Source organism: Sceloporus undulatus, chromosome 3, assembly GCF_019175285.1.
Source record: "Sceloporus undulatus isolate JIND9_A2432 ecotype Alabama chromosome 3, SceUnd_v1.1, whole genome shotgun sequence".
NCBI lineage: Eukaryota > Metazoa > Chordata > Lepidosauria > Squamata > Phrynosomatidae > Sceloporus > Sceloporus undulatus.
The window spans coordinates 96,186,981-96,200,974 of NC_056524.1; the positions used below are offsets into that span (position 1 = coordinate 96,186,981).

Genomic DNA, 13,994 nt, shown 5'->3' on the forward strand with positions numbered 1-13,994 from the left:
CCGCCGGCACGAACTAGGGTTTTGGAATGTGTGGTTGCTGTGCACTCCAGAACAGTAGAATCAACGTCAGCACGTCACTTTTGGCCAGTTTGTACTGGGCCTAACACAGCTATATCTTCGAATTCTATGAATACATGAGTGTGTGAATGAAAATATGCACCTAAATGAACAAAGTATACTGTACTGGGGGAGGGCAACAACTGCATGTAGATGTAAAGGGAAGTCCCAAGGGTAAAAAGTTTGAATACAGCTGCTGTATGTGATTTTCCTGTGACACATGTTAAAGCATGAACTAAACAGGACATCACCTACTCAGGTTTCCTATAGAACCTAACATATTTTCTGTCTGTATTTAATTTACGCATGCATTAGATAAACCATATATGTGAACCATGTAACTTTAGTTCCAAAATTCCAAATTTAGGATAACTGTTATCACAGATAAAGACCTACAAATCAAATACATTTGGCATTGCCCAACCAAACTTTACAAGTTCTTAGTTTTTACCTTGTCTTCTTTGTTTATTCTCATTTTGGTAGTAATTGAATTCAATTCATGATGATTGAATCTAGTAGTAATCACTATAAGCAGCCAAAGATGAACACTTTCACAGTCACATCAAAATCGGTGGATAAATAAAAAAGTGATTTGAAAGCAATGAACTTTATTAATGATACGATGCTTAAGGAATGTTTTAGTTATGTTATAATTTGACTATGTTTGTTTATATGTAGGATGTAGTGTATATTTCAGGTTTGTTTTTTATATTGTCTAATAAAACTTATTTTTTACAAAAAGAAGAAAGCAATGAACTTGAACTTTGGCTAGTTTATGTCAAAATGCCAATGGTAAACTATGGTGTAAATTCAGTTGTTCTTCCAGCTAGAGTAGACCCATTGAGACTCCCCAGGGACCAGTAGTCAATGGCTCTAGGATTGGAACCAGTCCAGGGATCACCACATTGAGTAGTACTGGTCTAGACTGTACAATCTTAAAAGAGAATGCTGTTCTACAGTAAGGGCAGCTGATCTAAATCTAACTGTTAGTACCATATAAATAAATAAATAAACAAACTTTATTCTTATATCCCACCTTTCTGCTGCAGCAATCAAGGTGGCTTACATGACTAGAATATGTTGGAACAATACATACTTTCAGTAAATAGATTGACTCCCCCCCTTTGAAACAGAATTAAAAACAATACAGTTTAAAAATTAAACCTGTTCAAACGACAGCAATTTTCTAGTAGAGGCAGTGGGAGAGTAGAGAAATTAAATTGAACTATTCTGGGTAGGCTTGCCAGAAGAGATCCATCTTGACAGCTTTTTTGAAGCTGTCTAGGCTGGTTATTTGATGGATTTCCTCCAGCAAGGCGTTCCATAGTCTGGGAGCGGCAGCGGAGAACATAAGAGCATAGAGTAGACCTGCTGAATCAAAGAAATGTACTTAAGTGCTAACTTATCAAGTTTCTATTTTATGGATTCTCGAGTTTGATATTTGGTCTTTTTTATTATATTTTCTGTGAAAGTTCACTTTTACTAGTGCACTTGTATCTGTGTCTATACCTTTTTAATCCTATCTGGTTATATATCGTGTCCTTTTGGATATGTGTTGTTGGTTGATGTTACAAAAGAGGTGGCTCAGATATAAAAGGCTTTTGCACATCAGTCTAATTTCTTGGAGATTATTATTTTGCTTTAGTTTTTCATTACCCTAGAAATAAAATCTCCCATTGTTCAGAACACAGTGATATAAAGCTAAAAAATTGAGCAGTTTGCCAACATTACATATACTATTCATTATTAATAATAATTCATAAATTATTATTTATAACAAAACAGTTGCAGTAATTTATCTGTTCTTCTTAACAGATTGAGTGGGAAGGAGCACAGTGTCTTCACAGGTGTTGCAATTGTTCACTGCAGCAATAAAGGTAAATTGGTAAGAATCAATACAGACACCCATGTCAAATGGTTGGCTCTGTAACCATCTTAATCATGTTGGTGCCCATGTAGTGGTCTGTTGGTGGTTGCAGTTTCTGTAGACTCATGTGAGGAGGAGATGACAATGGGTAGGAGAAGTGGACAATCACTTGTGCCAAAGGACTGGTGGTTGCCTAAGTCCCAGTCCCAGAGCACATTAGTTTTGAGAACCACATTGCTCCAATTGTGCTCTGGGAAAATACACATCTTGGAAGTAGCAGTTTTCTCTTGACACCATCATTGATTTTTCCCCTCTCTGTCCCTTGCCACTGCTATGCAGAGAGCAGTTTCCATTTAACCATCACTGATTCTGTAAGTGCTATAACTATGTTTGTGGACCCAACATAATTCTGGCCTTACTCTTCAGCAGCACTGAAAAGCTAGAAATTCCAGGGCTTTGTCATGCCTCTCTTTGTTCATGTTGCAGAACACTTTGTTTTTTTAGGGTTCAGCTTTAATATCAGTCAAATTGCATAGAGAGGCCTTGATTCTTGTTCATTCTGACATTGATACAATATGTAATCTAGTGGTACCTTAGTAACATCTTGAAAGGTTTGTGACACCCACTGAGAGACAGTGGATGATGTAGTTTCATATATACGTGTGCCTTCAAGTTGCCTGTTGACTTATAGTCACCCCATGATTTCATAGGTTTTCCTTAGGCAAGGAATACTTGGAGATGCTTTTGCCAGTTACTTCCTCTGAAATATAACTTGCAGCACCTGGTATTTGTTAGCAGACTTCCATCTAAGCACTAATCAGGGCTGACTGCTTAGCTTCCAATATTAGACAGGATCTGGTGCCCTTGGAATATTTAAACCCAATCAGCAGCAACAAACTGAAAGAATCAGCAGAAAAGCAATAATGGTCTTAAGATTGTTGTTTAGTTGGTTTTTCAGTTAGAATATCTAGAATGGATTAGAAGGAAGCAGAGACAGAGTATGAGAGACATGTAGAGACATTCAGAAGCTGTAACAATGGTCTGGAAAATAGACAAGGGGTAACAAAAAGCTACTGTTGTAGCCACAGGGGGCATTGCGGCGGTGTAATATGTTTATAGATGTTCCTGAAAGATAGTTTTTGTGGGGTTTTTGGGCTATGTAGCCATGTTCTAAAAGAGTTTCTTCCTGACATTTCAAGAATTTATTAGGATAGGGGAAGAAAGTTTTGATATGCTATTTGCATACACAAAGGGAAATTGGAAATCTCAGTGTCAAATAAATACTATGTGTACCTCAAGTTTACCTGCTGGAAAGCTGTCCTGATAATGGTTTCTTGGTGCAAAATGGAAACTGTATAATAACATTTACTTTAAATCTCTAGACAGTCTTTTGATTTTGGACCTAATACCTGAGACAACAGTATTTTAAATAAGGCTGATATCTAGAAATGAGCTTACATAAATTGTAATGAGACTAGGTATTATCCACATTCAGTTCCTTAGTAAAACTCTTGGAACTAGATGTGGCTCTCCCATTATCTGGGCATCACAGCAGAGGGGTATAGTCTCCTCTCCAGGTAAACAAATGAGTTGTTGGATTTTAAGGTGTATTTATTGTGGTCAGTGTTACAGAGATGAGGAGAGAGAGCCAAGTCCTCCCTCCAGTCCATCTGCCTTGGTCCAGGCCTTGGAGGTTGAGAAGAACTGCTGGACCTCATCCCCTTCCCCGCCACCACTCCCTTCTCCTTTTGTGTCATGTCTTTTTAGATTGTAAGCCTGAGGGCAGGGAACTGTCTACTTATAAAGATTATATGTATAGCGCTGTGTAAATTTACAGCGCTTTATAAATAAAGGTTAATAATAATAATAATAATAATAATAATAATAATAATAATAATAGGAGAGACAATTGCCCAGTAAGAATGGCCAGTTGGACAGAAGTGTGAATCTTTGAGATCCTTTCCAGAACAGATTATTAAAAAAACCCAAGGAGACCACTCTGAATCCCATTGATATTGTGAGTAGAATAAGAAAATGTGAAGTTGAAAAACCCATAGAAAACTAAAAATAAGAAAATATTTTAGATATATGTGTTTGGAAAATTATATTTCGTTATTTAAACCTTGGCTGAATATGATCTAGGCTTTTGTAAGTCTGTACCTTTTAAGTAACTGCCTGAAGGATGGTGCATTCATATTGAAATATCCTTTTGATATGTAGGTTACTTGCCCTGGTGGCACAGTGGTTAAATGCCTGCACTGTAGCCACTCACTCAAAACCACAAGGTTGTGAGTTCAAGACCAGAAAAAAGGGTCAAACTTGACTCAGGCTTGCATCCTTCCAAAGAGGTCACTAAAATGAGTACCCAGATTGTTGGGGGCAAATTAGCTTACAGTTGTAAACCGCTTAGACACTGCTTAGGTGGTATGAAGCGGTATATAAATGAAGCTTGTTTGTTTGTTTTTGCTTTGAATAAAGCTTCCTTTAAGGCACTCTTACTTCCCACACTCTTTCACCTGCTTTGCTATTCTAATCTTTCACAAGGGTGAAGGAAGGAAAGTCTCTGCAGAGTCAGAAGTGAACAGTGCACGTTAAACCCATAGTAAATGCCCACTGAGTTACTGGGTCATGTCGGCTAAAATCAGTAGGTGATGGTAGCTCAGACTGGTGGTCTCTAGAGATATCATCCTACTGAGCAGAAGCAGGAGGGGACTCTAGAATCACTATACCATCTTTGTCAGATTTTTTTTTTTTTTTTTGCTGTTTTACTGGATGTGGTTTGTTTTGATAATGTTTGCATCAATTCTACTTGCATAGGTGTTCAAAATGTAGCCAAGCTTGATCTGTTAAATCTTTCCAGAAATCTTAGATAATTAATACCTCTTCCCCCAAATGCCTGCCTCCACTGTGCATGATCATATTCAGTGATAATAAAATAAAACTGAAGAATTGTTTAGACAAGGTGATCTCTATTTAATATCCTCACAAGAACTTAGTGAGTGTCCAGTCTGGCATCTGTAGTGGGAAAAGATATGATAGGTAACACAGTTTATAGCCAGATACCTTAGTTGCTAGACATGTTCTAGTGGCTGAAGTCCAGAAGTCACAAAATATGCAATCTCTGTTTCCATAATCAGTTAGAAATCTTATCTTTTACACTGACCTGAAGCACACACATTCGTGCTGAAAGGATTTTATTGCAATTTACTACCTTCACCTTGCAGAATATAAACAATTTTTACAGTTTTTCAAATATATTTTCAGAAGTCCCCTTGATTTTAATGAGATTTGTTCTCAGACAGACATCTATACCTTTGTAGTCTGAATACTCATAAAAACATGGGGATGATTTCCAGATCCTCAAAATAGTTCATCCCATCCAGATTTAACGCAACCACAATGCATGCAAGTTTTGCCTAGGTCAGTGTCTAAAACTCTTATTATTTAATTGAACTGTGCATACTGATATCCAGGAGGTACAGTATATTAATATTTAAATTATGGTGTTCCCTTACTATGGAATAATAATTGTAGCACGTTTTTACTTGAATTACATTTGTATAGATTGCAGCTTTTTAGCTCACTGCATTTTGCTGCAGCCCCCAGAATGTTAACAAAGATCTGCACTGCAGATAAAGGCAGAGTATTTTTGGCTGGAAGGACGGGGGGGGGGGGGCTCTCAATACATGGCACCCAAATGTCACACCAGTGAAGTGAAAATTTACTATAAAGTAGCAAAATAGCATTTTGTTCTGGAAGTACAGACTCGTTCTCAGATAACACCAGAAATTCTCTTTCCTCAGAATTGAGGACTGATGATCTACCAAGTGCATACATTGCTGTAATAATAATAATAAATAAACTTTATTCTTATACCCCGCCTTTCTGCTGCAGCAGTCAAGGCGGCTTACATGACTAGAATATGTTGGAATAATACGTAGTTTAAATAAATAAATTGACCCCCCCTTTGAAACAGTTGACCCTCCACATTTGTAGCTTTGACTTCTGCAGATTTGATTATTCATGGATTTGATTAATATGTACCCTCTAGCAATCTTTAGGTCCTTCAGCTTGACTCTGCTAGAGTCACATTGGAGGACCTAGAGATTCATAGAAAAAACACTTCTATGGCCAACCTCTGGCAGATATGAGCCATACAATTGCACTGGAGGATCTACAGATTCCTAGAGAGGTGTTTTCTTAGGTTTAAAAAAGTGGGTTTTCCCCCTCTTTTATTGGTGATTTTCCCATTTTCACCGAGGTCCTGTGCCCATAGCCCTGGCTAATGTGGAAGGCCCATTGTATGCCAGTATGACTTTATTGCTCTCCTAGATTGCTGGCTTTAACTTGTGAGAAGGCTTCTAGTCATGTATATTTGACCATTAAATGTTGAAAAGTGCTCTGTTTCAGATTTCTAGTAATTGGGGAATGCAGACTTACACTGTATCCATCTCTGCTTCAATTCTGTATCCTAAAGTTTGAGCCATGAGATTTAAGCTTCTACATAAACATTTTGTGAGCCACATTGTGCATGTTCCCCCCAAAAAACAAGATACAGATCTGAAAAAATAATACTTACCCAGTCTTTCATTTTTAGTAATCATGAATTATTTCAGATGATCCTTGCAGCACTAGTACAAATTCTGCAGCCAGGCAGGGCCAGGGTGGCAAAATACAGGAGAACAGATCATCCTAGGTGGAGAGTGATAGGTCTTTCTTTAACCTGTAGGGCTGAGATGTAATGGTACCATCGCCACATTCATAGATGGCAAAGCTGGACACGATTTCATTGTTCTGGAGTGGGCCATTGAGCACCACAGTGGCTCTGCCTTCCTCCTTCACTACAGATGTGCTTTGGACTCAAATGTGTGTTCAGTAGGGAACAAAGAAGTCATTGGGACTTACCCCTTCTGACACTAAGAAGGGAAGGCAAGTCCCAAGTGACACCTTGTTTTCCTTGCTGGTGCTTTCCTCCTGGAATGACACTTTACAGAGTCTTTTGTGCCATAAGAATGGTGGTCAGGCTGCTGATGAAAAGTGATCTGCAAACCTTTGGTATTTTTAAAGAAGGTAAGGATGTGTGTAATTAACAAGTAGTAGGACAAAAAATTTTCTATTAACGTGTTGCATGTTCCTCTGTGTTTTCCTTGTTAACTTCTCCTATTATAACAGAACTGGGGTAGAGAGAAGAGGGGAGGCATTAGACTATTGATTTAAGTGCAGCCTGTCACACTTTATCTTAAGATCTGTATCTTGCTTCTTCTTTCCTAGGATATAAAACATCTTAAAAAGTCATCAGAAAGTTGGTTTTTACCCAGAATTTTTATTTTGTAGATAATCAGCTGGAGACTGAAGTCACTGACTTCTACGAAGAAACTAAAGTTAAGTTTGCTGAACTCTCTGAGGAACTCTTATGGGAATATATTCACAGTGGTGAGCCAATGTACGTACAGTAATTGGAATGTGAATGGGCTTAAATTGTGACCAAATAGTTCTAGAAAATGTGTAGTGTGAAGAAAAAGAGTTATGTTTACACACTGTACATATGTCAGTATGGTGTACTGAAGCAAACATGAGGTACTACACTGGAACACAAAGTAGTGAACTGTCTCACACTGTTTTCTAGTGGGAATGGGCTAGTCAGTGGCCCTTTCAATGGTGGGGAAGAGGGAGCAGGAAAACATTCACTGCAAAGTCCAAAGGACCACTACATATCAACAATTTTAAAAAGTAAAAGTAATGTACATGCAAAGGACTCACTTTTCTTTTGGTCACAGTTGTTAATAGTCATAGTATCATCAACTTAACACAAACAGACGCCTTCTGTTTCTTAAGTGAAGGGGGTTGCACTTAGCTCAGACACTTGCAATAGAGGCCCATTTAACAGTTTATGGTGCTTGAGTGTGGGATCAGTGAGCTACATTGTCGGAGACAGAGATTGTCCTTATACAGTGGTCTGAGCAGAAATGTGTCTTGAGTATTCCACCTTACCCCACCCCTAGACTATGAATTTAGTTAATACTTTTCTTTTTATGGTTTTAATTGTCAACGATATACAAGTATACCTCAGTCAACAAAGCAGATGTGGCATTAGCTCTTTAAAAGAAAATTTAGAACTAGAAGTAGAAATAACATGGAAAGAATAGGAATAGGTTTCGGTACCACAAAAAAAGAGCATTTCAATATGTTTCAGCAAACTTTTTAATTCAAAACTAACAATATTGAAGTGTGAGATGAAATGAGTAAGACAGCCATGGAAGCCTCACATACATAAACAAAAACATTTTAAACTTTCTAGAATGCAATTGAAGGCTTCTTCTAAAAGTCATCCCAGGATAACTTTTTTTCATCAGATTCTGCTTTTCTTATGATTTCCATATTGGTAGGCAAATGTATAGATTTATGCTTTTTTAATATGCTGGGGATAAGTAGTGAGATACAACCCCAGGAAGCTGCTTTTTGTAAGATAAATCCCCAAATTTTATCTTGTGTTGTTGCTGTGTGCCATCAAGTCATTTCTGACATATAACTAGCCTGTCTTGGGGTTTTCAGGGGCTGAGAGTATGCAACTCCCTCAAGGTCACCCAGTGGATTTCACAGCTGAGTGGGGAATTAAATCCTAGGCTTCAGAATCATAGTCCAACACTCAAACCACTATACCACACTGGTTATGTGTATCTCATACCTTGGTGTTTTTCCTGTTTGGTCCAAAACACACTGCATAAATAATCCAGTTTGAGACTGCTTTAATTGTCCTGGCTCAGTTCTAGCGAATCCTGGGAATTGTAGGTTATTGTGGCACCAAAGCTCTGACAGAGAAGGCTAAATGTCTCACAAAACTAGAGTTCCCAGAATTCCCTAGCATTGAGCCAGGGCAGTTAAAGCAGTCTCAAACTGGATTATTTCTGCAGTGTGTTTTGGACCTTTGAAAGAACAAGAAATGCCAGTAGTTGCCAACTAAATTTAAGTGTAGTCCATTCTGTTGATTTTGTGAAAACACACTTGTTTGCAGTGCTCAGATTTGAGAAGCAAACTCCCATGTTTTCTCCTCGAGAGCAGACTGATGGGATCAGCATGGTAAATACTAGGGATTTTTAGGAGGAATGTCACTCTCACAACAAAGAAGGACAGATGCTGACCAATAAACTAATTGCTGCCACAACAGTTAGTGAAAAGGATTGACAGTGGATTTAGCCATTTCTCTTACTACCAGGATTTTGTGGCTTACCCAACATTAAGTGTGTGCTACAGAAAGGTCAAAAGTACATGAGATCTCAAAAACCTGAGCCGAAATTGGTCAGCTGTAAAATATATGACACAGAGAAGTGCCCTCTGGGTTTAGAAATTAGTATCAACAGCATCTGGCACATTTGTGCCCTTAATAAGTTCTAGATTAGAACAGAAGAAGTTCCACACTAGTAGAAAAACTGAAGATGGCTGCAAAGAATGATTTATCTACTCTTTTAGCTTGTATTATTTTCCCTGGGCAGTTCATATTTTATAGTAATAAAATGTGTGTGAGTTTATAGTGAAATGAGACTTAAATAAGCAAGCATTGGTATATTCATACAACATGTTTGCTTTCCCAGAGAAAGAGAGCTAAACCATCCCTATTCCTTATGTGTTTTTACACTGCTGTTTCTAGGTGTGTAGTGCATATGCTAGCAAAACAGCAACATTACTTTATTGAAGTAGAATCCAAGGGCACCTTTAAACCTAACAAACAGTGTGTGTGTGTTAATGCTAAAGGACTCCTTTGTTTTTCTGGCATGCTGGTCACTTTATATCCAGCATTTTGAGCTGTGCACATAATGATACATAAGGCTTTCAGTGCTGCTTATAATCTCATGCCAACAGCTGTATACCTAATTGAAACAGTTGGACTGCTCTGCATCTGGATTCCAGAAGGTTCCACACAGCCTAATTTTATATGCCTAAAGTAAGGACATCAAAGATAAGCCAGGAGTGCTGAAATTTAGTGAAAACACTTGTTTTCACAGAGTTGCTGAAGCTAAGTAGGATCAGATCTGATCAGTATCCTGAAAGGGAGACCCAGGTAAGAACTGAATATACAGTGTTTTGAAAGTTAGTTCTATTCATTGCCTATATGGTGGACAAAGTTCAAGAGCCCACAAAGAATGACACAAGCTCCATGATCCAAAGGAAGTTTTACATTTCTTTTTCTTATATAACAACTCCCCGGGCTTAATGGTGTCCTGTTTGGAACCAAGGAAGCTTTCAAAATACAATATTTTGCATTGTGGCAAAGGAGTGAAAAAGACTTTGCTGATGTAAACTCCTGATTTAAGCTTTGGTTTCTGGTCAAACAGTTTAGTTTTTGAAATACATAAATATAGTATATTGAATAGTTGATATGGAGGCACTCAAAACTGCACCTTATATAAGTACTTCTTTATTGTTGTTTGTTTATTTGTTTACATGTTTGTTTCTTTTCAGGGACAAAGCTGGTGGATATGGAATCCAAGCACTTGGGGGAATGTTAGTGGAATATGTTCATGGAGATTTCCTGAATGTGGTAGGATTTCCTTTGAATCACTTCTGCAAAAAGTTAGCAGAATTATATTACCCTCCCCTGAAACACAGCATTCATCATATAAAGCATGACTCTATCCCTTCAGTAGAGACTTTTGAGATCCTAAGTGATGGGGAATGTGACTCTTCAATAAATATACAATGTGAAGATGCAAAAAAGCTAAAAAGCAGTGGAGTGGTCCACAACCTGGGGAGCTGCATAAACAACAGTCATAATTGCAGTGTGCCTGTGGAAAGTCAGAATGGAGTAGCAGAAAATGCAACACATTTCCCTTCTCAACTTATGAATCTCCTGGATGGTTTCCGGGCATCAAAGGTAACATTTTCTTTTCTTTTAGCATATGGATCTGTAAAAACATGTGATGTTTCTATAGTGCATAGTCTGGCACACATGCCATTGTTTTAATGAAACACTCAGAACTCCAGAGACCTTAAATTAAATACACTGGTGTTTTTTACCTTCTGCTGGAAGCAGTGGATGGCAGCTCTGTTTCGTATAGGTTGGTACATTTTTGGAACAAAGTTAAAAGGTAATTCCTGGGTTTAAAGTTGGAAATTTTATAGCCAGATTCATATTACTGTCTTCTAGTCATATTTCTTTGAGCAATTTGGTCAAAAAATATTTAACTTCCATGAAGAATGACTGGATTAAAGTAGTTGTTAATAGAGCTAAGTTGTTTGAAAATCAACTTAATTTGTTCTGCGTTTTAACTTTCCATCAGTAGTGAGTATGTGTTTTGTATCTGCAGGCTTTGTTTGTGGCCTGTAAGATGAAAATATTTGATCTTCTCAAAGAAAAGGGCACCATGAGTCCAGTGGATATTGCAAAACAACTTAGTATCTCTTTGTGTGGTGCAGAAAGATTACTTGATGCGTGTACTTCTTTTGACCTGTTGGAAAAGAGCTATCAAGGTGATTTTTTTTCTCTGAAACAATTTGCAATAACTTACTAAAGCAATTGGGTTCTTTACTAGAGTACATTATCATATCGCTGAAAAGAAAAATGTATTGAGATAAATGAGTGAAATCTTGTCATAAAAATGAATTTGGTATGGGCTTAGAAACAGTGTTTCAAATATGATGAACGGCAACATAACTTGGGATCTAACTAATTATGATGCAAAATGCATAACATTTATTATAGATTGATTTGTTTTTCTTTTTAAATAGTCACATGGAGGGATCCTTATCTTTATTTGAGATTGTAGAAGGAGGGAGAATTTAAATTATGAGCAGAACTGTGACTTGACCTGTGAAAATCAATAGGACTCTACACACCTGATTTTAGCTGAAAGGCTGAGAAGCGGCAATAGGACTCTAAATCTCTTGCCAATTGGTAGTGTTCTTACAGTTGGTGGTGTTCATTGTACTGATTGAAAATGACTCTTTAAGATAATTTTTCAAGATTAGCTTTTTTTAAAATGTCCTTAAGGTTACAGCAATACGGAACTGACAAATCTATATCTGGTATCGAGCAGTAAATACTCTCTTCATGACTATGTTCTACATTGTAATGAGCGCATGTGGCCTCTGTATACACATTTGGAATTAGCAGTCAAAGAGGGGACTTCACAGAATCATCGTGCATTTGGGAAGAAAACCGATGATTTGTTTCAGGTATTGTACATATTACGTATTCTTTATGCACAGAAAATCTTTTGAAATATTGAAAATAATAATTGAAAATTGTTGATAAGCAGGTTTTGCCATTTATTTAATTTTATAATGTGACTTAACATGCTTTGCCTCAGGAATGAATTTCTTTAAACTCTTACTCTTAAAGCTGTCCAGATGATTCCTAAACTTATATATATCTAGTTTAGAGAACTCTCTTTTCTGACAGGATCCAAAATGGAGTTTGGTCTCTCTTGTTGTTTGTTTAAATTGTCTGTGTTGTCAGCTATGTCTGAATTGATTACTCTGCATTGCTAAAAGAAATGTATCTAATGTTCAGTAGTCATATGACAGGAAATAAAAAAAACACACTGTATGTAATTCTTTGGGTTTTGGATGGAAAAAATTAACCATACTGTAGTTCTAAGGCCCACTGCAATTTTCAGTAAAATACAATATGGATATATCTGTTTTAATATTAGCTGATTATCCTAATCAAGAAGCAAGTGTAGCTTAGTGGTTTGAATGTTGGAATAGGGATGCATTAACTTTGTTTTGTAACTCCATTGTATTGAATCCTGGGATTTTTAGTTTTACAAAGTCTTTAATATTCTCTGCCAGAGGGTACTAGTGCCTCACAAAACCACAAATGCCATGGCTCTATCCTATTCTGTAGGATAGAGCCATTGCAGTGAAAGTGGTGACAAGTGACATTATTTCTACAGTGCAGTTGCACCCTAAGACTCCAAGAAACCAGGGTTCAAATTCCAGCTCAGCCCTGGAAATTCACCAGGTGACCATGGCAAGTGACACTCTCTCAGCCTCAGAGGAAGGCAATGTCTCTATTAATCTTATCAGAAAACTCTACAGTGAGATTGCTGTAAGTTGGAGTTGATATGACAAGTTTATCCTAATAATTTGGTTGCCTCTCTTTTAAAATTTATATATTAAAGGATTTCTATTATCAATCCACGGAGATGAAGCAGCATTTTATGAGGGCAATGCACAGCATTTCCAAGCTGACAGCAAGAGATTTAAGCACAGCATTTGATCTTTCAAAATTCCAAGTTGTATGTGATTTGGGAGGTAAGGGTTCCAAGAATAAAGCCTATGTGTATTGAAATAACATCATAATCACCGTTGTGGTTGAACTGGTGATAGTCTACTGTATAAACTTTCTTCCCTGAGGAAACTTCCTTACAAGATTATTTAGCTTTTTGCATGTGTGTTTGGGGGACATATATACACACTCATCCCTCCATATTTGCAGCTTTGATATTTGCGGATTTGATTATTCACGGATTTGATCAATATGTTCGTTCTAGGAATATCTAGGTTCTCCAGTGCAAATCTGTGGTCAGTTTTAACTAAAAATTGCACTGAAAGACAAAGAGATTATTCCTAGAGAGAATAGGCATTTGTAGCTCCTCCAATGCAGTTCTATGGTCAGTGTCTGTTGGACTTTGACCACAGAGTTGCACTGGAGGACCTGGAGATTCCTAGAGAGGTGCCCTCTCAGGTAAAAACATGGTGTTTTTGTTATTTGCGGTTTTTCCATATTCACGAGGGTCTTGTGCCCCTAACCCTAGAAAATATGGATGGACAAGTGTATTCTGTACGTGAACTCCTATAGTAGATTAAAACATTCTGCCTGTTTCTTGTGGTTTTCCTTTTTTGGTTTTGGTTCATTTAGCCAATATGCCAAAAATGTCACTTTCTAGAGTATTCTTAGGATGAGTTTAGTGTTGAGCAGTCCCATAGGTCTCAAGTCTCAAATACTAAGGATTTTATGATCTTGTACAATTGTCTAAATGTATGGTTTTGCCATTTCTGAGTGAGGAAGTTGTACAAAATAATAATAATAATAATAATAATAATAATAATAATAATAATAATAATAATA

General features: G+C 37.2%; 1 protein-coding gene across 1 annotated transcript in view; it reads left to right on the top strand.

Annotated features, from left to right (window-relative positions):
* The window catches only part of ASMTL (acetylserotonin O-methyltransferase like), a 30,636-nt gene that overhangs the window by 11,189 nt on the left and 5,453 nt on the right, over positions 1-13,994 (top strand). Inside the window, exons 5-10 of the mRNA XM_042459401.1 lie at positions 1,873-1,934; positions 7,259-7,367; positions 10,382-10,793; positions 11,227-11,389; positions 11,910-12,094; positions 13,045-13,177. Of these exons, the coding sequence (XP_042315335.1) occupies positions 1,873-1,934; positions 7,259-7,367; positions 10,382-10,793; positions 11,227-11,389; positions 11,910-12,094; positions 13,045-13,177 (1,064 nt within the window). The remainder of the gene's footprint in view (positions 1-1,872; positions 1,935-7,258; positions 7,368-10,381; positions 10,794-11,226; positions 11,390-11,909; positions 12,095-13,044; positions 13,178-13,994) is intronic.